Below are 24,351 nucleotides of genomic sequence, written 5' to 3'. Positions count from 1 at the left end.
AATCTTTCTTAACAAGAGCTCAAACAAAAGGTGCAAGATGTTTTCGATGTTCAGAGTGTAATTTGAGCTCCACTTGTAACCTCCAAGACTAGCAGCAGGAAGACAGGTCAAATGTGTACTAACACAGAGACATGTGCGTTTGACTTTCACTGACAGCTGTTTACTTCGAGATTATAATGCACGCAGTCGAGCATTTTCCCGTTCTGTAATCACTCATGTAGCCTAAACTGGGCTGGCAAAGCTGCTTAAAAGTAACTTGAAGTAACACAGACCAGCTGACAGATGCATTGCTTGGAAGTTACGTTTACATAATTATATATTAAAGCTAATCTAATCATTTCTGCTTCTTGCATCAGAGATTCTGAACTATTTCATACACACTGCATCCAGTACATTTATTAGGTGGTAAAAGTGTTATATTTCGCTACTTTACCTCCTGGGAGACCATGCAGACATGTGTCTTTGTCCTGTTAGCTGAGCCGAAAAATTATGTCAACTTACAATATTGTTATTCAAGTTGAATAACTTTCTTCTGATCGGCTTGACATTCTGGAAATAGATTAAGAGAATTACCAGTTACAATATTTTACATTTATGTAAAAGACCATATATATATATATATATATATATATATATATATATATATATATATATATATATATATATACAAGCATTGACTGTATCTCATTTCAGAGTAATTTAATGTTAGCGATAAATATTCAAGTATTTGTGGAGGTCTCATTGAAAAGTTTCCAAGGAGTTTTTGTGTAAAAAGAGAAAGACAACACTTGAAGGTCCTCGTTCAAAAACTAATCACAGTGACCAAGTGTCCCAGTACTGTCAGAGACGCCTATAATTGGCAGCTGGATTTTGGACACCGGAGCCAACCTGGGAGCAGAAGTCACATGAGCGCAGCAAATGACACTATTTATAGCCGCATCACCTTTTTATGAGACCTCAGAGAACGCTACTAATCACCGTAGTAAAAATATTCATCGAGTTTGTCAAATTTGAGGCGCAATTGCAAGACGTAATCTCAAGTGATTATTTTATATTGCTATAAATTATGGGTAACGTTACTGTGTGTATTTGTGTAAGAACTCGCTCACTAAGAAGTTTCGCGCCAAATGAGGAAGATTTCGAAGTGCTGCAGCTCCGCTGGACGCGCAGAGGAGCACTGTCCGAGAGTTTAACACTGTCCGGTGTCACGGTGCTTAACAAAGGGAGCAACACATGCAGTGATGCCCCGCCGCAGGCCCCTTCTATACAACCGCAACCCAGAAAAAACCCACAAAGAAAGCCGAGGCCAAGGGAGGACCGGCGAGGGCGCACACAGAAGGTACACGCATAGAAAGTGAGTCAGGTCACAGGGTTGGAGAGGTCGGCCATCCAGACTGAAATGAGCCTAATGGAACAGAAAATGTGTCCTCGAGATGAACTCGGCCTTCTCCCATTTCGCCCCCCAAACTTCAATGAAGCACCTTTTCAAGCCCCGCGACATGGAGGCGACAGGGCCGAGAAAAGGGGCTGGAGGGATGCTGCGACAGCGGAGAGCACATTAATTTTTCTAATCTGTCCAACAACATAAAGGCTCCTCGATTCATTTTTCAGCGCCACCTCACCACCATTCTACTGCCTTCTGCAAAAGCCATGTCTCAACAGCATATTTTAACATGCTTGTGTTTGTACTATATATGTAAAAAAAACCAAACCAAAACAAAAACTCAATATTAAAGGGTCCAAACTCACATTTGCGCATGCTTCAGAGTTATTCTGGCTGATACCGCACAACATTTGATGTTATCAAAACTGGCTATCATCACAGCTGTTTTCCAGGACATTATACAGAGCTCCGTGGTGCAAGATTGATGATGGAAAATACCTCTTCCCTTTGTGTTGTTGTGCCTCCCACTACGCGAGGCATTTTATACGACCTATTCATGCCACAGTTTCAATAATCTATCAAATGCTTGGGCTTCTATGGGTCTGAGTCATGCTCAAATTACATTTATCTAAAAGATATAAAAACAGCAAACAAACAAACAAACCAATGCAATTTAAAACGATAAAAGAGTAAAGAGAATTAAATGCTAAACCTAAGTAGCTGCAAACAGTTCTAAAGTCTATTTTTCCTGGGATTGCAGGGACAATTTCGCATGGATTCTGCTGCTACACAGAGGCACATGTGCATGCAGAAGTTAAAAGACACAAGAAACCATTAACACTCCTCATGCAGGCCAGACTCTGACAACAAAGGTCAGCATCTTCGCTGCGATATATTTCACGCCACACCATGCATCAACACCGAATCTGCGTTCAGCTCACATTTTAGTTCAATTTTCATTTATTTCATTATGTGAAAACTCAGTCACATGGCACAGTGGAGCAATATAGAAAACAGAAAGCAGGGTGACTGTGTGTGTGTGTTACAAAATAGCTATGTTACAAGCGTCTATCAATTCTAACATATTACAAATGCAAGTTCTAAATTAAAAAGCATGCATTTTGGTTTCGAAAGTGGGGTTGGTTTAGTAGCACTGACAGAAAGCAGTGCAGAAGTGGACTGGATGGGGCCCTCAGTAGCTTGTCTGCAGCGCTAATTGAATGCCCTTCAGACTGATGAGGTTGCACGAAATGCAAGGAGTAAACTACTTATTTCTTTTCCATATTTTTGGAAACAGCTTCATTCTATTACAAGGAAGGCTGGACACAAAACACACAAGCACACATACACACACACACCCCACACACGCGCACGCAGACGCACACACATCATGTCTTTACACGTTGCTAATTTAAGGGCGCAGGGGGAAAAAAAAGAAAGTCAGAAAACAGTGGTCCTGTTGAGTATTTACACATCTGTACAGTTTTTAAACATCCTCCTATAGCAGACCTGTCTTAGCAAAAATGAACGTCGAGCATACGTATATAAAACTAGTAGACACTCACCGTTTTTTATTGACCAATATGATTAGCACAAGTACACTAAACTCCGTTTATTGCATTTCACAATAGTCTGCTTTGTAACGGTCTAAACACAACATCAACACCACAAATAATAATAATAAAAAAAACAACTAAAAATGCAGATCAAAATCCCGTTTCTGAAATACACGAGGTAAATTCACACATTGTTGTTATCCTAAACATACACGTTCAGAACCAATGCTGTGTTCAAGCTTTGTTTTTTTTAATATACCAAAATAATTATTATTATTATTATAGTGATATCCTTCCAGTGTTGTTTGAAATAAATAGATTGTGCATTTTACCTTGGGCAGCTGGGCAAAAAAAATGGCCCACAATAACATTTCGATAAAATGTATATTTTTTTTCTAGTTTCACTCCTTCATTTTAATAAAAAAAAACACCAGGATAACCGAACTTCAAATAAATTAAACCCTGTTTCACGTAAAAAATAAATCATCGGTATTCGCAGTAATCCATGCTATATAACATGCATTTTTATATAACTTTGGACTTAAAGGAAACCGCACAAGATAGCTACGAAAACAAAATATATCATTGTTCTATAAATAACAAGTTCTCCGTGTACCCCAGGTGGATGGTTCGTGGTTTTATAACCTGGTAATATCCTCGCCATGCTGTGCTCCTGTGAGTTCGTCGGGGGCCCCAGTGTTGGTGGCCGAGACAGCGGCGACTCCGCCGGCCGCAGAGCCTGTGTTGGACCCGGAGGAGGAGGACGAGGAAGAGGAGGAGGATCTCACTTTGGTGTTCGGCAGCCTGTGATCCTTTTTCCATTTCATCCTGCGGTTCTGAAACCAGATTTTAATCTGCCGCTCGGAGAGCACCAGGGTGTGCGCGATCTCAATGCGCCTCCGTCGGGTTAAATACCGGTTATAGTGGAATTCCTTCTCCAATTCCAAGACCTGCTGCCGGGTGTAAGCTGTTCTAGATCGCTTTGGCTCCGTCCCATTGTAACCAGAGTTCACTGGGAGGAAAAAAAAGGGAAATGTGGAGAGAAAGGGTAGAAGGAGAAGGGAGAAAAAAAGGAGGGGGTAAACAAAGTGAGATATGGCTCAGAAAGATTTATTAGACATGAATGTTTAGCTGTTTGAGGAAATTTAAATGGGAAGTTAAGAACTTCGCGTAATGAGAGGACACTCACATCCAACCATGATCTAAATTATTAATGCAAGATCACAAAGCTCAGATTTTTTTTTTTTTACCCTTCTCTTCTCTTATTCATTTCTCCCCTCCTCTCTCTCTATCGCGCAATACATAACAGCAGAAGCCACATGGTGATACGGCTGCCCTGAGTATACCTCGGCTATAAAATTTATGGTGGGTGTAATTACCAATGCCGAGTCGTAAATCCGCCTCAATTGTGCCATTTCAAAGGCTTCCCTGCTATCGGAGCAGGGGCTGGCAACGAGATGGGAGTCAGAGGGGCTTGATAAAGGGAGGGAAGAAGGGGAGAGAGGAGCGTGAGTAGAGCAGGGGGAACATAAACACCACAAGTTGCCTACCAGTGCTGACGTGAATTTTCTTCATCCACGGGTACACCACGGGCTGTTTGGAGGAGACTGTGCTGTTGGGATGCTCCGGGGTGGCTTGGTTGCAGGCGGAGGCTGCGGCCGGCGGGGTGGCGGGGGACATGGACAACTGTGGGGTCTCACATGACGCAGGCTGGCCCTTTCCCGTCAGCAGGTGTGCGGAGTGGGGTATTCCGTGTCCCCGCGGCGTGTCGGGCTCGGGGATGCTTGCACAGTTATACTGGCGCTCTTGGTAGCTCGCCCGCGGAGGAGGGTATAACTCCTGGTGGTGATGCTGGTAGCCAGTGTCCCTTGCGCGGCTGTAATATTCTGGACTGTGCTCGGGGATGTAGTTGTTTTGCGAATATTCCTCGCATGGAGGAAATTTCGGATCAATGTAGTTAGACTCCATCAAATACGAGCTCATGATCATTAATTTCTGGAGTGGAAAATAATTTTTCTAGCTTTGTCGTTTTTCTGCTCCATAAAGCCCTCCTACTTGCGAGCAGCCCTGTAAAGTTACTTTAACCACGTGACCCAGTGGCCCAATAGCAGAGGAAGAGGTAGTTCCCGGATAAGGAACCAGAGGTATTTAGCATACCTACAGTCGCCATTGTGGGCACAAAGCGCTCTCTCTCTCTCACTGTCCGCTCGTGTCTCTTTATCCCTCCTTCTTCCCTCTTCTTCCCCCTGCCTCCCTCTCTCTGGTTTTGTTACCAAGGTAATTGATCTTGGGGACAAAACTAGTAGCTGCTGACCAAGGAAAAAAAAAATAAAACAGGCAAAATCTATGGCTACCAATTATTCAAAGGGACAATGGTTGGCCAAGGATAAAGCACAACAATAGAAAACCAATCATTTTATTAGCTTGCACACTTTGCATAAAGGTTATTTGCAAATTAATGAAGGCACTTATTTTTAATCAGTATTAGTTCAGCTGGGAAACTGACAAACCGAAATCACATCTGATAGCCGGACCTTTCTGAAAATAAAAACAATTAAATTAACTTTCTAATTAGTTGTTCCCTGATTGAACATGTTGACCATTTTTTCTATTTGTTTTGGCATTTTGTAGTAAACCTTTACTTAAGATCAAGATCAAATCTAATCTCTGAGTTTCAATACATGCAAATTCCTCTAACAAGATAAAAACACACACTCTGAAAGTTTCAGGAGTTTAAATTTAAGACTTATAGATCATCTTAAAGGACTGGAAGATGTGGCTGAAAACCGTATTATGATATAAGCATTTCATATCAGTCATATTAATAGTTATTGATTTTGGTTTTGTCTTAAATATTGCCAAACTGATGGCGTGATTTTTTCTGTTTTATCCCATTTTCACTCCACGTTATTGTTATTGTTGTTGTTGTTTTTATTATTATTACTATTATTATTAGCATATGAGGCATGGTGGAAAAACCTTAAACTGCTGTTGCGCAAGTTAGTCAACAGGTTGTTGCTAGGTAACTAAATAGTGAGTGAGATAGTTGATGCACCAACTATCAACTGGCCCTGATAGGTTGAGTCAACTATGGGGTCTCACATGGCAAACCTCTGCCTACATCACCCAGAAGGGTTTGCGGTTCTGGATCAAAAGTAGGCGAAACATTTTTTCAAACATATCTATTGATATTAATCACATGTCTATCGTGATACATATTGTTATTGATTTATTGTCCAACCATACTATAATGATTAAGTGAATTTCAAAAGTATCTTCACTAATAATGCAGCTAGCTCGCAGCTTAAATGGAACCGAGCTAAAAATTTAAGCAAGCTCTTTTACACATGTTACTCAGATTCAGCCTTTATTTCCAAAGAAATGTTATTAATTCAGTACTGGGAGACGATATAATCAAGTATTTGGATTTACGTGACTTCCAACAGGATCCATTATTGCATGGGATCAAGAACTTTGTGTTTTGGTCAGAGGTTAAGGGTAATGTACAAATGTGTCAAACAAACAAATAATTAAACAAGTAAGGGAAACAAAACAACAACAAAAGAGACCTTATGAACTGCAATTCAGAACCTCGTGGGTGTTTGTAAAACCTTTTTTAAAAATGTTTTTAAGACCTCTCTGAATCCCTGCAAAATGGCTTAAGGCTGGAACATATACCGAGTAACTCTGTTTCTCAAACGCAACTCAGCTGCTTCAGAATGAAATCTGTCACAATTTACTTTCCTCTCACAGTGCTGTGCTAATGCCAACACACAAGTTTGAATCTTATACCTGTTGTGATGTCATCAACCGCAAAACAGAAAGTAGGCTTACCATTCTTTGTATCTGAAGTCTGCTTTTAAAAATCTTTAGTTCTTGTGCAATTCATAGTTTATTATCCAGCTGTATTTTTATCCTCAGTGTATAGTTGTTATTTACCTCTGGGTAGTGTCTTTAATGCTTTTAAGAATTAGAAGAACTTCCAAGAGTCACTAAAAGTGATTTAAATGCAGATATTTAATAGGTTTGTGGTTCAGTCTGTAACAGAACACAGGAGATGTGAGATGCTCAAGAGATGTGGTTTAATTCTCAAAGCAGACCAACCGTGGAGCAAGGTAAGAACACCAATGAAGATACAGCCTAAAGAAAAGCAAAAAAGCAACCTTCACTTTTACATTGTTGTTCTATGATGTTAAACCAAACATTTATACTTAACATTTAGAAAGATTATGAAAAAGCATAATTTTCTATTTAATCCTAGCAGAACAAACATAGAAAAAAATCATACATCAGAATTCCCGTGGATTTAATGCTGGACAAAAATAAAATTCAAATCAATCAACTGCAGAAAAGATAAAAGTAGATCTACACATGCATAGAACGTTTTGTGCACAATGCAATGAAGAGTCATGGCAATCATGTTGTATGGTAAGTCTTTTAAAATAGGAGAACCTGTGACAGTAAGTTCTGCTTCCTAAGGAATCAACAAGCACTTCATTAAAACAATTTTGCTAAATATACAAGTACAACTCATGGTTCTAATCACAAAGCTGGGGTCAATCTTAGTCACACACCTGACAGTTTTTAAAATCACAAACACCATAAAGCCACAAAACATGCAGGTCTGAAAGACGCAATAAGATAATTCCAAAAAATTCAAATATTAAAATTCTGCATTAACTAGAGATGACAATGTAGCTAAGCTACATGTGGTTCTCCAGGTCAGAACGTTGCAATCAAGAGAAATGACTAATACTTTAAAGCCTGTCTAAATAGTCTTCTTAACCCCACGTTAATGAATCTTTTCACTTCATTCTTCATTTTGACTTCATTCAACGGCTGCTTACTGCACATGACGGGAATAATAAAAGTACAGTCATACAGTAGGTCATTTACCTGCATCCTTGATAATGGTTAAGACAAAACACCACAAAGTGCCACAGCTCATTAGTGAACTGTTGAGGAGGTTATTAAATGACATACCATCCCTTAAAATATACACAGCGGTTAGCTCAAATAGCAAAATTATGTTTAATTCTTCAATTTCAACTATCAAAATGTTTACGACTACAAGGCAATATTTCATCTCAGCTGTTACTATGCTAATCCTGGCTAAAGCCCTGACCATGAGTTACATGACTTGTGGTTGACTTTTATGTTGTAAACTGATGCTGTAAGGCTGCCTCAGCTTGGCTTCCCATTCTTCTCTCATCTCTTCAAACATGCTACTTCTCCACATACCCAAACCTAACATAATAATAATAATAATAATAATAATAATAATAATAATAATAATAATAATAATAATAATAATAGGTTTAGGTCTGTAAAATAAACATAGGTCAGTATTTTGGCCACTGTGCAAGCCAGGGGATCCATTTCCTCAGCCATAATTACATAATAAGTTTAAAAACGATGTGAAAAATGCATATCATAACTCTGGCAGTACTGTTTGTAAAGAATGCGCACGACATTTCTATTACCCCTACCGAGGATGTTAGAGGCGTTTTATAGAGCAATAAAAGCCGTAAATCAGTCACTTTTAAACGACCCCTGGTTCCCGGTGTGTTTTACAGGCTCAGACACAGTAGTAGCCGCACACTGCTCATGGCTCCCTTACTCTGTGGCCTCTCTAGCTGCCTCCACAAAGTGAGGATCTGCGTGGACTATGAATACACTCCGTGACAGCGTTATTGCATTGTCACAGTGCCTGGCTGTAAGGATCGTCGTGGGTGCTTCACGTGTAGGCAAAAGGAAAGAGAGACGTGCAGAAGCAGAGTTAGGCGCAACGCAAAATCCATTGGCTGGCGAGGTATTCCAGTTGCCCATGTATTCCTGTAGAGACGTATTTGCGAATGTTTGTGCAGCACGCAAATTTAGTTCTACAGGGTACATATAGACAACTAATGTGCTTTCTGTTTGAGGCTGTAGAGGTGAACTGTCGGGTAAACATCGGTGAAAAGCAGGTTATGGAAGAAGCATGCCTTCTCCCGAGATGTTTCAGGGCGGCAGTGACTTAACAATCACGCAAAATGTGCGTGAAAGCTGATGCGCTTCATCTGGACGAGGCGACACAAGCGTATTTTGTTTGTTTTCTGTTTTCCCTCGTTAAAGAGATCTATGCACAAACACGCGCGAGTATATGCGGGCACCCAGAGAATACGGAGGCTCTCCTTTCACCGCATTCTGCCTGCGAGGTGGCTACTATATGAATATTCAGTCACAAACACGGCGGATACAAAAGGACGGCGTGACAGCAGCAGATGAAAAATAAGTTCCCATTGTTCCCAACCATTTCTTCTGCTCGCCATTACCATACTGACCGCTCGGTAACCTTTCTTCCTGACACTCTGGAAGCTAATGAGAAAAGCCTTGGATGAAAAATGTTACCGTTGGACATGTGACCTGTTTCGAAAGGGGGGTTGTGGGGAAAGGAGTATTAAAATAAAAACAGCAAACAGATTCTGAATCAGTTGAATTGATTAAAGAAGAGAGGCATAAATAAATCAATTGATGCACATCTTGATCTGTGTATTTTTATGCAAATCCCTTTTTTTTTATTAATTAATGAAATAAACAAGCTGTGAATTCTTTATCTAATAAATACTATTCAGAAAACGTACCCACTTGGTTGCGCCGTATTATCATCTAAATACATGATATTTGTCGTGCACCCAACCGATATGAACGCCACGCACTCCCTCTCGCCCCATGAACTCATGGCGAGCGCATTTTAATATTAGTTAGACAGCCTGACCCGCGTTTCACCCCTCGCGTTTGACTGCTTCCAATAGTTCACTGCCAAGGATTATTGATGGAGAGACAGCAATGAATTCTTTCTCCTCTCACAAATGGCTTTGAGATCGTGCACCTAGTTCAATAACTAGTTATAATGTAGAAGTACAAAAAAATGAGACCCTCAGGCGGACTAATTTGATGTTTCATTTGTTCATTTGAGGGATTGTTAAGCTTTCTCCGTGCACCCCATCCACGCCGAACCCCCACCCCTCCACACACACGCCCTGCAAAACAACTCTTGTACATGCGTGTTCACACATGTATCCGTGTAAACAGAAAATTTATCAAAACTCCACAGAAGTCCCAGTGTCGATCACGTTTTTGTTTGTTTGTTTTTCCTTCCGGTGTCCGACTGGCTGACCTGAATGAAGAAACTGCAGCAGTATTCCGCTCCCTGGTGAAAATGGTTACGATGCGCTTTTAATCAAACCCTTAATGTAATAGCCTCCACTCGTTTACCCTCCCCAGGTGTAATAACGTTAGGCAGAGATGGTCCAGTTAAAATAAAAAGTTTTAATGAAGTGCAGACAGACTGGAGACCAGTTGGCTGTGTATACTGGTTGAAAGCGACCGCCAGGGGAGCAGAGGTGCTTTTTAGAAACTGGATTCCCCCACATAAACCGCTGCGGTGCTGCAGCTCATTAGACCCAAACCGTAACGTTACAACACACATAAGCTCCTCAAGAACAAAACAACCACCCACGCTATTAACTGGACGAAAAAAGCGTCACAAAATTTTCTGCAACGTCCTATATATATTCCAACCTATATATATATATATATATATATATATATATATATATATATATATATATATATATATATATATATATATATATATATATATATATATATATATATATATATAGTTATATATAGTTATATATAGTTATATATAACTGTAAAGGTATAACTATAGCAGTTATACCTATATAGTCCCAACCATAAAGATTTATGGTGAAGGAGATTTATTACACTTATACGAAAAAATCTACAGTTGGACTCATTTTGACCCGACGAACTGTATGAAAACAAACAAAAAAATAATAAAATATCGTTAAATGGCTCCATGGATATTTTGAAAGTTTGTGTTATAAATTGCATATAAGCAGAAGAAATTATTACCATGCAAGTAATAGGAATTTCTCTTCAAAAATGGCAAATATGACAAAGAAAATATATTAATTTCTGTCCCACGTTGTAGGATAAATATTTTAAAGTTAAACACATTTAGTAAGTTACGTGTAAATTTACATATGTAAATGTGACACATTGAGAAGCATGGGTTATTTTGTCGTATATTACAAGATTAATCACAAGTAATGATATTCCTGAAAATAAAAACCAGCGGAATGAAAGAGAATAAACGCAACATAAAACAATTAAAACACAATACGTTAGTATTTCATTTCCCCCCACCCCCGAAATAGAACGAAGTGTTTACTTTTTTTCTTCAATCTTGTTATTTTTATCTTAATAATATTTTTGGCCTGTTAATCACGCATTCCTGGAGGGGGACTGTACGGAAAATGTGAAATGTTTGAGCGCCTGCAGAACAGAGACAGTGGAAGGAATTTAAGACAGATCGTTTTCAGACGATAAAACTAAATTTACAAGCAATTTGGTATTTCCTTGGGCAAGAGCTACTATGAATAGAAGTCCCTAGACTTCAGCGCCTGTGAATTATGGCGAACAGTCAATAAAATAGAGTCACGACTTTGTCTTCACATTGTAAATAAAATCAGTTCATGTTCGGAAACTGTGCAACGGAGATCTCTGCCTCTTGTTCGAGCCCCAGACAAAGGGAAGTCTATGCTCACCCGGAAATGACCTCTGTGGGTTGAAGGATGGCAGTGTCAGCTCCGTAGGTCAGAGAAAGGAATACACGAGCGCGGAACATGACAGTGAAATCGGATGTTTGGGCCGGTTTCACTTTTAGAATAAAGTTTTTGAGTTGTCATGAACACGTCTAAGGAATGCATTCGAGCATCTCACAGAATAAAAGGTTAAACTACAGCACTTACAATGTGTACAGGTGTACAAACGCGCATGTCAGTATTCCTGTTAAGAAAACAGGAAATAATGTTTATCCATTTTCTTTTACTGATAAAAGCATTTAGTCTGGAATTCCTGATAGTTTCCTCACTGAATTATAGCGAAATCTTTCTAAAAATAGAGAGTACAAAAAAAAATTAGACAACCCCCCCTTAGTGCATCACTCATACAGGAGTATGTTACACAGTGCCCCCTATTGAAAGTCCGTGATTGATCTTCTACACCTGGAAACAGAGTCCATACCTTAGGATTGGAAATTTGGAATACCAAGTACAGGCAGCGTAATACATTCAAGACAAAAGCAACCAAAAGAACCGGAGAAAGTAGTGGCGGCCATTGCACCTTGTTAACTTAGGGGAAGACTCATCAATCTGAGCTTTAATATCAAAAATAATTGCACCTCCACACATTGATTAGGAGTAGTGAACTGTTTCTGTAGGCGGAGCTGTTTGCTTAGGCATATGGGTGATTAAATGGTGTCTCCAGCTGAGCAACAGAAAACTATTGAGGTCATAAGATGCCATTGGCTCATTAGTCTCCAAGTAAATCAAAGTGGATATATCTGCTGATATCCATGAGGACACAAACGGCGTGAAATGTGCAAATATTTATTCAGTTTTCACTTCACAGTCAGAATGTGTCACTCAAGATAAGATCTGCGGAGCGGCATGGTCAGAAAATGGCCATGAAACCACGATGACGACAGATCGTAACCACGAACACTGTGAAGAGCGCAGTGTCAAGGTGGAAAACTAAACAAGACGCATAAATGTTTTGATCGTGTTTTTACTGTAAACACTTGTATTCTCTACTGTTCTTTAATGTAGATTAAAAAAATATTACCTTACAATAATAATAATAATAATAATAATAATAATAATAATAATAATAATAATAATAATAATAATAATAATAATAGAAATCATATAGGCAGCTGTTCTTGACTACAGCGTAATATTTCTGATTTCAAAATAATTGTTACTTGAATTGGAGAAATTATTTAAAGGAGTTTATGCTATGTTTTCAGCAGAGAGTAAAACTAACAGTCAAACAATTTTTACTATTATTAGCTGTAAGCTGATGTGCTGAAGTTAGTCCAATTTTAGTGCAGAGGTGAGTCACAAGAGATACTTGACAATTGTTGACAGTGACAAATTGAGGCTTTTTAGCTCTTACAATAAAGTCTGAACTGAAAACAAACCCGCCTTTTATTCGCAGCACTTTTTCAAATAGTCAAAGCTACAAGAGTTTTAAGTAGAACTTAACCAAAATGTTTGATTTTGCAAATTGCAGGACTGGTTGAGGAGTGAGTGGGGAGGAGGACGCCAGAAGAATTTTGAGAGCTCTTATTTTTTTTTTATTTTTTATTTTTTTTGCTTACCACTACAGTGTTTCTTTTGAAACTTTTATTACTATCTCTATTTATTTTTTAACGGTGGGGATTTACAACCGTAAATAAAGTGCTGCAGCCTATTTAAGCCAGCTTTAAGATCATCAGCGTGATTTACAAATTTAGGCGTTAAATGCTTAATTCTGTTTGTTACAGACAAACAGAAGAGCATTTTCAAACTCTTTGCAGAAACGTAGCTCAGTGGAGTCATCATTAGTTGATCTAATTAGGTTTATAGTTAACCCGTGCATTCAGAGTCACTCCATCATACAGGGGGTAAAAAAAATTAAGACAGCACAGACGCAGGCAAGTATTTAAAGTTAAAGCAACTTACTGCAGAAGCAGCAGGTCTCACCCCTCCGCGCCGTTCCGCTCTGCTCTACAGTCCGGAGAAAGGTACTGCGTCCTCCGCCACCACCACAAAGCCCTTTCCTCCTCCGATAAGGGGGAAAGCCAGCAGCTGCGATTCCGGACAGTTAAGATTATATATGATGTGTATATATCGAAGGTTTGTCAGCTCTTCCAGGCCATAAAACCCACTTAAACGACACCACGTGCTTCCCACGCACCATTCACAGGCCCTGCTTGGGGCAATTGGCATATGTAACCTTGTAAACTTTAAAATCCCCAAAAAGAAAGACTTGAATGCAAGCTCTCGCGTTTATGTTTATAGGCCCCAACACAGCACAGCGAAAGTGGACGCTGCCGTTGACCAGTTCAAATAAGGGGAGATCATATGGGAGGCTGTTAGTTTGAAAGGTGAGTTGATTATTTATTTATTTTTTTTATTTGCTCTAAGTGAAGACGGGAATTACCTCATAACCTTGGGCTTGAATTGAGACGACCAATGCCGCAAAGTGGCGTTTTAACAACAATCTAACGAGACCAGGGGCTGAAACAAATCTGACCATATGGCCCCCTTTACAGAAAATGACGCGTCAGTGTGCGGCCACAGGAAGCCGAAGCTTTGCATCCACCTTTGTGTTGTTCTAACAGGCTGGTGTGGCCCTTCCTCATCCCCTGACAAAACAGGAAGCTGAGTGTGCCCGTGGAGTGCTGGAAAAAGCGGGTAATAAAGTTTTATGAGGGGGACCTTAAACGTTAGAGCGTGTTTGTCAGCCTGAGAAATTCTGGGGACCCGAGAAAACCTGACAAAACAAAAGAAATTGCATTGTGAAAAGACAGAAGTACAGTTTTATTTAGCAAGGCAAAAATGCAACAGAATTATTCTAAGATTCACCTTGGGTTTTTTTTTTTTTCTGCAATGGGTCCCGAATATGAAGAGAAAAATAACTCAGAATAAAAGTTGTTTTTTTTAAACGACTTTATTGTTTACAATCAACAAACTGGCCATCAAACAGGCCTTGTGTGTACCAGGCACCTTTAGTTTACTAAGGGAAACAGACGTAGCTTCATTGCACATTACAGTGTTATCATACACAATCACAAGGTTTTGACAGACAGCATGGATGACAAACTGATCACAGACACATCAGACCTTCAACAAATCCTGACTTCTCAAAAGAAAACAAGAGGACAAACACTTTTTAACTAATTTTATTTTTCTTGCTCACTGACCTTAATTTTTAATGACACGCTAAAGAAGCTGGAAATGATCCCCCAGAACTCTCGGTAACTACTTTTTTTTTTTTTTTAATATCCTATGGTATGAACCAAAATTAATAACGTTGTGCAGCTTCTTTTAAAGCGCAATCTGGACCAAAAGCCTTGAAGGATCCTTCTCCCACTCGACCTTCGCTATTTTTTTTTTCACCGTAAAGTGGGGTTATCATCGCATAGCAAGCAAATTAATTTAGAAATGTAAACCGATTGATCATAGTGAGCGATATTCAATACATTAGGTTCCAAACCGCAGAAAGTGACACATAATTGGTGATGAAGCACACAGAACCGTGTCATGATGTCATTGCTCCTTATAGCGGTTCATCCGAAGGTCAGGCAAGCAACTCCAACTCTACTGTGCAAGTGTGGAGGTGCAAAAAAAAAAAAAAATAGTGCTGCTTTTCTTCTTTTACTCCTTCACTTTGATCTTTGAGTCCTTCTTCCACTTCATCCTTCTGTTCTGGAACCAGATTTTGATTTGCCTCTCGTTTAGGCACAGGCTGTTGGCGATCTCTATGCGCCTTCGGCGGCTCAGGTAGCGGTTGAAGTGAAACTCTTTCTCCAGCTCCAGAGTCTGGTAGCGGGTGTAACTGGTCCTGGAGCGCTTACCCTCCGATTCTGAAGCAGTATTAAAACATGTCAGCGTTCAGGAACACCATATTGCACAACACGTTCGCATTTAATTGAGTTTCAGGCATGTAATTTAAAGTGTGAAATATAAAGCATATATGTTCATTGAGGCCATATATAATAGTGGACTTGCTCACGCAAAGAATACCACACGGACAGACACAGTTGACATGATGAAGTAAGACCTCAGTATTATTTATGCAACCACTTTCATTGTTTAGCATATGAAGAAACAAAAATTATTTCTCACAGACTCTGTTTAGCTGTAACATATCAGAGAACAGTTTGTGGGCCTGAAGTTATACAATAGTAGCGTAGCGTAACATCACGGTAAGCGAAACCAACATGGGTCCTTAAAGAAGCACTTAAACTGATGCAAGCTGGTGTTTTCCGACTGTTTTGCAATTTATAAACTTGCACAACATTGCTATGTAACGCAACAGGCCTATAGCCGCCGGTTATTTAGATTAATCCAACATTCCTGCTGCGTGTTTTCTTTGCCAGTCTTGGTTCTTGTTTTGTAGCTAATGCGTTTACAATCTTCTTTGCAGCTAAATTGTCTGCCAGAATAGGTTTGGAGCCACGAAGAAGGAGCATGTCTATTCAAATCTTTCAGAGGTGAAGAGTTCACGAATGGGTCAGGGCACTGGTGTGTCCCAGAGTTCAATCAAAGGCTAAAGCTTTTTTTTATTATTATTATTTTCCCTCCTTGGGGATGCTGGAAATTCAAAGGCATGTAGAGGAGAAGCAAGAACTGTACAATTACTATTATATAGCTGGATTTGTACTATTATTTTGCCGTTTTATCATATTTTTGTTCTCTTATCCAATTATTTCATCATAAATCACAGCACAGATCACCCCTTCACCGTAACAGAGCAGGTTTACGAGCAATAGATGCCTTTGTCATAAAATTTATGACCGCGAGTTTTTATTATTTCCTGCTTTTGGCCTATAAAACTCAAGAGGGACAGTGGAGCGAGCAAAACCAAGTGTTGCTGCGTTAAGAGCGAGCACCTAAATCGCATTTTTTTTTGTTTGCTTTTTTTTTTTTTTTTTTTTAAATAAAACAAGTAAACTTTACCGTGGCTTATGTGCAGTTTTGTCATCCAGGGATAAATCTGCGGCTGCTGTTCACTGTCCTGACGCTGGTGCATATTTGGGTTTCTTTTCACTGTCTGAGCCCTTTCCGCGTTTTGGTCGCCCTCCTGGCTCCTGTTGCCTCCGCGTTTTACGCCTCTCTCCGGGTCTCTGTCCGTACCTCGTCCGTACTCGAGCCCGCTCGCCTCCAAGAGGGAACCGCTGGAGAGCATGCTTATTTGCGGTCCGGGCGGAGGATCCGTGCTGCCACGCAGGCTAGTTTTGATCTCCTCTCGATGCGCAGAGGTCGTTGGGACGGGACAGGAGTAAATCCCGTTCACGTTAACACCCTCATAGCGGCTGGACGTGCGCCCAGATCCTTCGAAAGTAAACATGCTGTTAGCAGAAGTTGTCTCCCTTGTTTGCCCAAAGCTGGAGCGCTCAACATGAGAGTTCATTTCAAAACTAATTCTACCCACCAACACTTTCTTTTCAAACTACATGCGGTACGAGGCTTGCGGGTATTTGCTGTTTTTTGTTGCTCATTGCTTTTTCTTTGTAGCCTCTAATGGAAAATTCACAGCTGTCTGTCCTAAAGAAGAAGAAAAAAATAATCCAGGATTTATAGGTGGAGTAGGCTTTGGTATCTTTTCTCTCTTTTTTTTTAATTCTTGATCCGGAGCGCACTGCCCAAATATGGGGTATTTGTATGCGATCACGTGCATGTGTTGGCCAGTCATAAATTGGCTTGATACTCAATGGGGATATTGATGAATAGGAGAAACGTGTCCGGTAAACTTTGAGCTGTTTGGTTGTTGGGGACGAAGAAAGAGGTGGGGTGGGGGGGCGGGGGGGATTCTTTAGCGTAAAAAAAGGCAGGACAGTAAGACAAGAGCGTCATCTGGTGTCTGGAATGGAGCAGGACGTGTCAGGACGTGTGCCAGGGACGCGCTTCGAGGTCATAAGTAAAAATAATATTAATTATTATTGTTATTTTTTAAAAAAAAGTAGTAGCTGTTTGATCGTATATTAACCTTGTCAGTTTAATAAACGTAAACTACAGCAATAATAAAAATAAAAATAAAAATAAAAATAATAATAATAATAATAATAACAATAATAATAATAATAATAATAATAATAATAATAATAATAACATATTCCCCAGAACTCTTCAGTGCTCTCCCAACATTGAAACGTTACTCGTACACAGACCAAAGTTTGCGTTAAAACAATCACTTCCATCTATCCACCCCTTTCTAATCCTCCAAATCCGCATCATTGCAGAACTTGCTGTGCCTCTGGAACAGGCTCCAGCTTTGCAAACCCCTCTCATTTTTGTGATCAACTCGTAAAACCTGCCTGATACGCCACATTTGTCCGCCCAAACAGAGCCCAAACAGAGCATTGCGCACAGCAAAGACCAGACAACGATGCAAGTTTTACAAAGATTTTATTTGCTGATACACAAATATGACAAAAACATGAAATCATAGCACTCAAAAGGTGAAGAATTACTAGTGTACAAATCTGTCTCACAACAAAAAGAAAAGAGCATATGGTGTCAAATGATTCAAAGAAGAAGTGGCGCTATTCTTTTACGTTATCCTGCGCCAAAATCCAAGCGGCTAAATGCACAGCTCTTGCGGAACTTGCATAATATGCTGTTATGCTACTTTTATTATATATATACAAGCTTGAGGGTCAACCGTGCAACTTTAATCTTTTTTGTCTCTTTTTTTCTAAATCTGTGGACAGTTCAAGTACTAGTTTGCATTGTGTTCCTTGGAACGCCGTGGAATGTGCGTGTGCATGAGCAAAGTCAAACCAACACTGTATTTGGTGAGGTGATCAAAGAGTTCACAGTGAGGAATTGGCTGTGGGTAAATACAGAATTTTTTTTTTCCTGGTGTTTGGAAAAATACCAGGAAAATAATACTTATTTTTCTTCGTTTCTATTATTATTAATATTATTATTATTAATAATAATATTATTATTATTATTTTCACAATACATGTGAGACATTGATATTTATAATATTGACAAAACACCTTAGTGCTCCAAATGTCACAGAGATCAAACTGTGGATGGAAAAATGTTTTGAATATTTAGTGCTCCACAACTGCTGTGGTCAAGATGAGATAAAGAGCAGCGGGTATAACCATCATGCAGTGAAGTCAAGTCTTTATAGATTCTTTTTTTTAGGTAGTTATGTTGGACTTTCATGGTCATGAGGTGACCCCCCCACCCCCTCCCCTCCCCTCTTCACTTCCATGAACACACACACACACACGTGCGCGCTATTCTTCCCAGTTATTCCTTTTTCTTGTGTTCATCCTTCCCTTCTTCCACTGCGCTCCCACTCCGTTCCTCCTCCTGAGCAGCTCCTGTCTGTTCACTTCCAGTCACGGTGGAGGTCAGGTTGCTCTCCTTCTTCCACTTCATGCGCCGGTTCTGGAACCAAATCTTGATTTGCCGCTCCGTGAGGCACAGCGCGTTGGCGATCTCGATGCGTCTGCGCCTGGTCAGGTAGCGGTTGAAGTGGAATTCCTTTTCCAGTTCCAGCGTTTGGTAGCGAGAGTAGATCTGACGTCCCCTGCGCCTGTCCGTCCCGTAGCCCACTCCTGCTGGAGCACAAAGTAAAATGCACAAATTTACTCCCTGATTATAGAATTACTTATCAGGATTTACAGCATGTGGTTTAATCTAAATCTGCAGGGAAACGCGATTAGGAATTTAGCTGATAGAGTGAGGGCATATTTGTTTTTATTTTAATGCAAAAATTATTAAATCGTTTTAATCCAATTTCTCTGTTTCAAGTCACCAGTTATCATCACCACAGTAGTGTTAAAATGAAAGCTGTTTGTTTGCACATGTTAAGGCCCATCTCACAAATCGAGCAGATACAGTAATGTTTTATGGGGCCATAAAAAGTAACTTACTCTCTTGGTAAGACATATCGTAAAACTGGCCCATTTCCCTAATTTATTTGGTCGTAGTAAAACTCACCGCTGTGTGAGTTCATGCGCTGCATCCACGGGTAGATCGGGATGTTGCTCTTCTGCTCCTGGGCTCCTGCCCTCCCCTGATCCAGACTGTACTCCTGGGCAATGTGGCTCTGCGAGCCGAGTCCCATGTTTGTCTGCCTGCAGCTTGGCAGGACGTCCTTGTCCTGGAGGAATACGTTGGATCCGTACTCGTACTGCGCCCTACCGGAGCCGAACACCACATTCTCCTGAGGGGAGTAGAAAGGGGCATATATCCGATTCTGGGTCACAGCGGCGCCGTACGACGAAAAATGTCTCACTGTGTCATAGGTGGTGGAGTTCAGGGGAACGTTGGGCAGAACCTCTTGACCACCGGACAAATGGCAGGAGAGCGACGGGTTTGCGAAATAAGAATTCATACCTTGCTTGTAACCCTTCTCTCCAACTCTTCCCCACTTCTTTATCGGGTCTCTTTTCAATCTTCCTTCTCCAGTAAATCTCCCTCCCGCCTGTGTCAAGTCAACCAACCACACCTTCCTCCCCAAAAAATCGCCCGTATTTTCCCCCCTCTCGAGTTGCTGCCTCTCCTGCGTGGTCGCGGGGCTACTTTTGAGGATTGAATATTATTAATTTCCAATCTCCGGTTAAGACGCGAAAAAAAAAAAAAAAAAAAAAAAAAAAAAAAGGAGCCCGAGTGTAATAGCTGAGGCTTGGCTCAGTGAGAGACAATATGACAACGTCAGCTGACCATTCCCGACCAATTGAGAGGCGGGAAGTTGAGGCGAAACTGTAGCTTTTAGCTCAGAGCTGCGCTGAGCATTGGTGCTAAATGCCGATAAACACAAGGCAGACGGCAAAGTACAAGCGCACCATCCAGCTTGACTGGATGGGAAGGTTCTCTTGTTTTATTTTCTATTTGGCTCAATTTTAAGGCAAAAGAAAAACCGCATGCATGGTCACCAAGAGAAACAGGAAATATGAATAATGTCATTTTTATATCAGGCTCAGAAGATGCACATTAGAAAATACTACCATGATAAAAACTTGCAAGATATCAAGATAAATATTAGGCATTAGTGCTCATCTTAAAAAAGAAAAAAAAGCCTGATAAACTCCCGATCATTCCTTTGGGTCTAAAATTCTAAGCATGTTTATGTCACCTTTGTAAACGTGAACTAAAGACGGGGGTTAATGTGCTCGGGGTAAGAATGCGTCTATGGTTTCTCTTCTGTGAGGGCAATAAAACAAGTGACGTTCCCCAGCTCACCAACAACTGTCTCTCTGCAGCAAAGCAAACTCAAGTAAGAAATGAAAAGCAATGCAGACACTGTGTATGGACGGAGCGGGGCAAAAAAAAAGGCTCTTACAAGCTAATATGAGAGCATAAATCCTCCGTTTTAATGGAAAAAAAAGAAATTTTACTTATTCGCACACCACTTCCCCCCTGCCGGCCAACTGTACCCAGTGCGTCAGAAATCATTGATAAATAAAGTATCAGACACCATGTGAAGTTTGTATGGCGAGGAGTCCTAATCTTGGTACAGATGTTTCTGAGTTTTTGCTTTGTTCTGAGCTAACCTCGACGTTCCTGCAACACACACTCACACTCACGCACACACACACACCCACACGCACCCACACACGCACACACAAAGGAGTAAACACTAACTGATAATTACCTTTGCAGCAAATTATGCTTTTGCGAATTACTCGGAGGGTGTTTTGGGAAAAAACTTTTAGCCATTTTAGGGTAAAATGGACTGCTTTTAAATTGTTTAAAAAATGCAATTCAACTCAAGATAAAATGCTTATTTTCTGTTTTATTATCGTTAGGAGTATTTTGTAAGAGAGCATTATGTCTGACCAGCATCTCATTGACCCCCAATTTAAATGCTTTTAAACTAAATGGAAAATATACAAATAATAAAAAAAAAACTTGCATGCATGCACTTGAAACGACAATCCGCATTATCCCTCCGTTTTGCAACGAGCCATAATTGATACCAATAAAATAATCGATAAGGCCATTGAAAACGTCTGGTTTAGCCCAGTCGCTCTGGCTGGAGCGGCCATGCTGGTTCAGCTCATTGATCTTATCCAATAAAAATAAATACGCGTTGCCTGAAATGTACAACCCTGCTTGTTCTGTTGTTTTCTGTGGAAGAAGAAGGGGTGCGATCCTAAAAAGACCATAAAAAGAGAAGGCAACAAAAGAGGAGGAAGTGGACGGTGCAATAAAAGTTTCCCTTCACCCTTTCATGACCATATGTGACATCCGCGCATCACACAGACGAGAGGCAAACAAAGCACAGAAAACTTACTGTGCAACGCGGCACAATTCCTGTTTTGCTATATATATATATATATATATATATATATATATATATATATATATATATATTGAAGTATCTCGAATGTAGGTTAAATGCAACTGGAATTAGGAAATGCGGAAATTGTTGTTCTTGAGAATATCTTTACCAAATAAATTTGAAATTAATGTCTATAATTAGTCCTGCAATTAAAAAGCAGGACTAAAAACTACATAGTAAAGGACAATCTGTGCTTTCTTTCTATAACTATTATATTTCATCCTCATAAAACCAGAGGCATGGCGATGTTTGCCAAGAGCTAACAAGCAAATTTTCGTTATTAGTGAACACATAATGACAATATAGGATTTATGTTGTTGATTACGTCTCTTAGATTACTTGGCGCTTTTAGTCATACTGAAAATGTTATTGTTTTCAACGTGTAGTAAATGCTAAATATGCCTCAAAATTGACCATTTCCAGCACATGACAAAATCCATCAAATTGTTCTATATTTTAAAAAAAATCAGAAATATCCCTTCTGAGACTATTTTGGTTTTTCCGCACACGTTACCTCCCCCCCGTCCCCTCCGCTCCCCCACTCCAACCTCCCTGTTTCATTGTTGCTCATACACAAACAGGAAAAACACGCGGGTCCATGGAGTCGAAGGCTGTAAATTAAAGGGTTCGAACAGTGGAGGCAATGTGCGGACTGGAATGCAGCAGAGGTTGTGTCAGTGTGTAGAATCAGAAAGGTCATTCTTTCCCCAGAGTTTTAGTGTTTTATTGCGGCCCGTGAGGCAAATCACATGCACGCATTTGGGATGGACGGCGGGAGGACGCCGTTTGGTCCGCGTTTGCGAGATTTGCTTTTTAAAGGGACATTTGGAGTGAACTCCAATGTGAAAAGAAGGTTTAAGAGTAGGAAAGTGTCCAGTCCATTATGTTGTTATAATTTTGAGAAATTTCCCCCGGATTATAATTCACAAGATAGATACATTAAGATGTTCTGATAATTTGTGGTTGTGCATATTGCGTGTTATTATTATTATTATTATTATTATTATTATTATTATTATTATTATTATTATTATTATTATTATTATTATTATTATAGTTTTTACCCTAGGCTTTAATCACCCCCTGAAGTTTTCAGCCCTAATATCTCCCCCGCGCCCCCATCCCCATCCCCACATCAGAGAACCTAATGCTTTCCTTTTACTCACTCGCAGACAGAGCCAACTTTCAAACGTCACGGCATAACTCAGCATTAGCTACACGGGACCTTTAAAATTCCTACATTATCAGCTATGATTAAAAACGCAGCGATGGAAGCAAACTCTCAGCCCTGATGCTTTTCTGCTGTTTCCCCTCTCCTCGCTTCTAATAAGGACTTATTCTCATACTAACAATGTAAAGCTCCTCTATAAGCACTTTGCCGTGGCCGGTCGGTCCAATTAATGCCCGGAAGTGTTCGACTTTATGCTCGTTAAGCACTCAGGAAGCTGTTGCCCAATGAGCACATGTTGATCCACACATCATAAATTATGACCATTAGCGGGGCCAAAATTTTGGGCCCTGTCGGGATTTGTAAGTGAGGTTCTAAATGCGGTGACGCGGACAGATTCATGACTTCATGAAGTTTTACGCTAGCCATCTCTGCTTAAAAAAAAAAAAAAAAAAACTACACCGCTAAACAATGGACTGTGCATTGTCCCCCTTATTTTAAACTAAGATTAAACCAAATTGCATCCATTAAATGACAATTCCTTCCTCTCTCTCTTTCTTTGTAGGGAGCGCCGGGGCTGCAGCAAGACACGATCCACGTCACCAGCAAGGTTTCACAGGAAGAAAAAGAAACAACCCACCCCCAAGTATTACAGTAAGCTTGTACGAATTTACAGAGACTTTTTCAGAAATTATAATTTCCGTGCTTGAAAATGCTGCGAAGCAGTAGCAGCAGGAGCAGCAGCAGCAGCATAATGGAACACACGAAGCCTCTTCATCACACAGCAGAATGTTTTGTTTCAGAAACGTTATTAAAACAAAGAGAAAAGATATTTTTCAAAGCGGATTAAAAAAAAACAAAACAAATGTTTTCAGCTTTAAAAATGCCCCTCCTGAGTAATGCCCCTCCTCCTGTACTCTCTGTCTCTTTCTCCCTCCCTCTTTTTCTCTCTCCCACACACACACACACACACACACCCACACCCACACACACGCACGCAAACGCTGTGCTAGCTTTGAGGTATTTTTAAGGTATTTTCTCAGTAATTAGACTTTGTGGGTTTTTTACATAACACTTCATAGTACAAGTCTAATCTTGTATTTTGGCTAATATATTGTTACATTGTTCACTCTTTGTTCTCGCTGTAAGGCAGACTTTATCCTCTGCTGTGTATTATTATATCAAGAAAGTTACAAGATGTTACTATTATTATTATTATTATTATTATTATTATTATTATTGAATTGAGGTATACTGGAAGAATTTTTATACCATCCAGGTCATGTTACTGTCTGAAGATATGTTCAGAG

At 40.0% G+C, this 24,351-nt stretch overlaps 3 protein-coding genes across 6 annotated transcripts in view; all 3 read right to left on the bottom strand.

Moving 5' to 3' along the window:
- The window catches only part of LOC116727563 (homeobox protein Hox-C4a), a 33,251-nt gene that overhangs the window by 7,290 nt on the left and 1,610 nt on the right, over positions 1 to 24,351 (bottom strand). For 2 of the 3 annotated variants that reach the window (XM_032575077.1, XM_032575067.1), the window contains exons 2-3: positions 4,491 to 7,080; positions 3,586 to 3,952 (exon numbers count right to left, since the gene is read on the bottom strand). In XM_032575077.1, coding sequence (XP_032430968.1) covers positions 3,586 to 3,952; positions 4,491 to 4,929 — 806 coding nt within the window. In that variant the 5' untranslated portion in view covers positions 4,930 to 7,080. Of the gene's footprint in view, positions 1 to 3,556; positions 3,953 to 4,490; positions 7,081 to 24,351 lie in introns of all 3 variants that reach the window. The other variant, XM_032575084.1, reaches the window with a different exon arrangement.
- On the bottom strand, positions 14,840 to 17,346 carry hoxc5a (homeobox C5a). The gene is made up of 2 exons (XM_032575138.1): positions 16,521 to 17,346; positions 14,840 to 15,424 (listed from the first exon to the last, which is right to left on the bottom strand). Exons 1-2 carry the CDS (start codon positions 16,972 to 16,974, stop codon positions 15,216 to 15,218), a joined length of 663 nt encoding a protein of 220 aa, XP_032431029.1. The 5' UTR covers positions 16,975 to 17,346; the 3' UTR covers positions 14,840 to 15,215.
- hoxc6a (homeobox C6a) lies at positions 17,953 to 21,831 on the bottom strand. Of its 2 annotated transcripts, none has more exons than XM_032575121.1 (2): positions 19,527 to 21,831; positions 17,953 to 19,144 (listed from the first exon to the last, which is right to left on the bottom strand). In XM_032575121.1, exons 1-2 carry the CDS (start codon positions 19,921 to 19,923, stop codon positions 18,831 to 18,833), a joined length of 711 nt encoding a protein of 236 aa, XP_032431012.1. In that variant the 5' UTR covers positions 19,924 to 21,831; the 3' UTR covers positions 17,953 to 18,830. The 2 variants fall into 2 exon arrangements, with proteins under 2 accessions (XP_032431012.1, XP_032431020.1); XM_032575129.1 differs by having other exon boundaries at positions 17,953 to 19,141; positions 19,527 to 21,829.

Source organism: Xiphophorus hellerii, chromosome 1 (genome assembly GCF_003331165.1).
Source record: "Xiphophorus hellerii strain 12219 chromosome 1, Xiphophorus_hellerii-4.1, whole genome shotgun sequence".
Classification (NCBI taxonomy): Eukaryota; Metazoa; Chordata; class Actinopteri; order Cyprinodontiformes; family Poeciliidae; genus Xiphophorus; species Xiphophorus hellerii.
Note: the sequence above shows the minus strand (reverse complement) of the source record. Positions and strands in the feature narration are given on the sequence as shown.

Bases quoted from the DNA above. Each gene is read 5' to 3' on its own strand.
- hoxc5a (XM_032575138.1), bottom strand. From the start codon at position 16,974: ATGAACTCTCATGTTGAGCGCTCCAGCTTTGGGCAAACAAGGGAGACA. The intron at 15,425-16,520 runs GTAAAGTTTACT...ATACTGCTTCAG, and splicing joins AAAACTGCACATAAGCCACG to AATCGGAGGGTAAGCGCTCC.
- hoxc6a (XM_032575121.1), bottom strand. From the start codon at position 19,923: ATGAATTCTTATTTCGCAAACCCGTCGCTCTCCTGCCATTTGTCCGGT. The intron at 19,145-19,526 runs GTGAGTTTTACT...TTTGTGCTCCAG, and splicing joins GCGCATGAACTCACACAGCG to CAGGAGTGGGCTACGGGACG.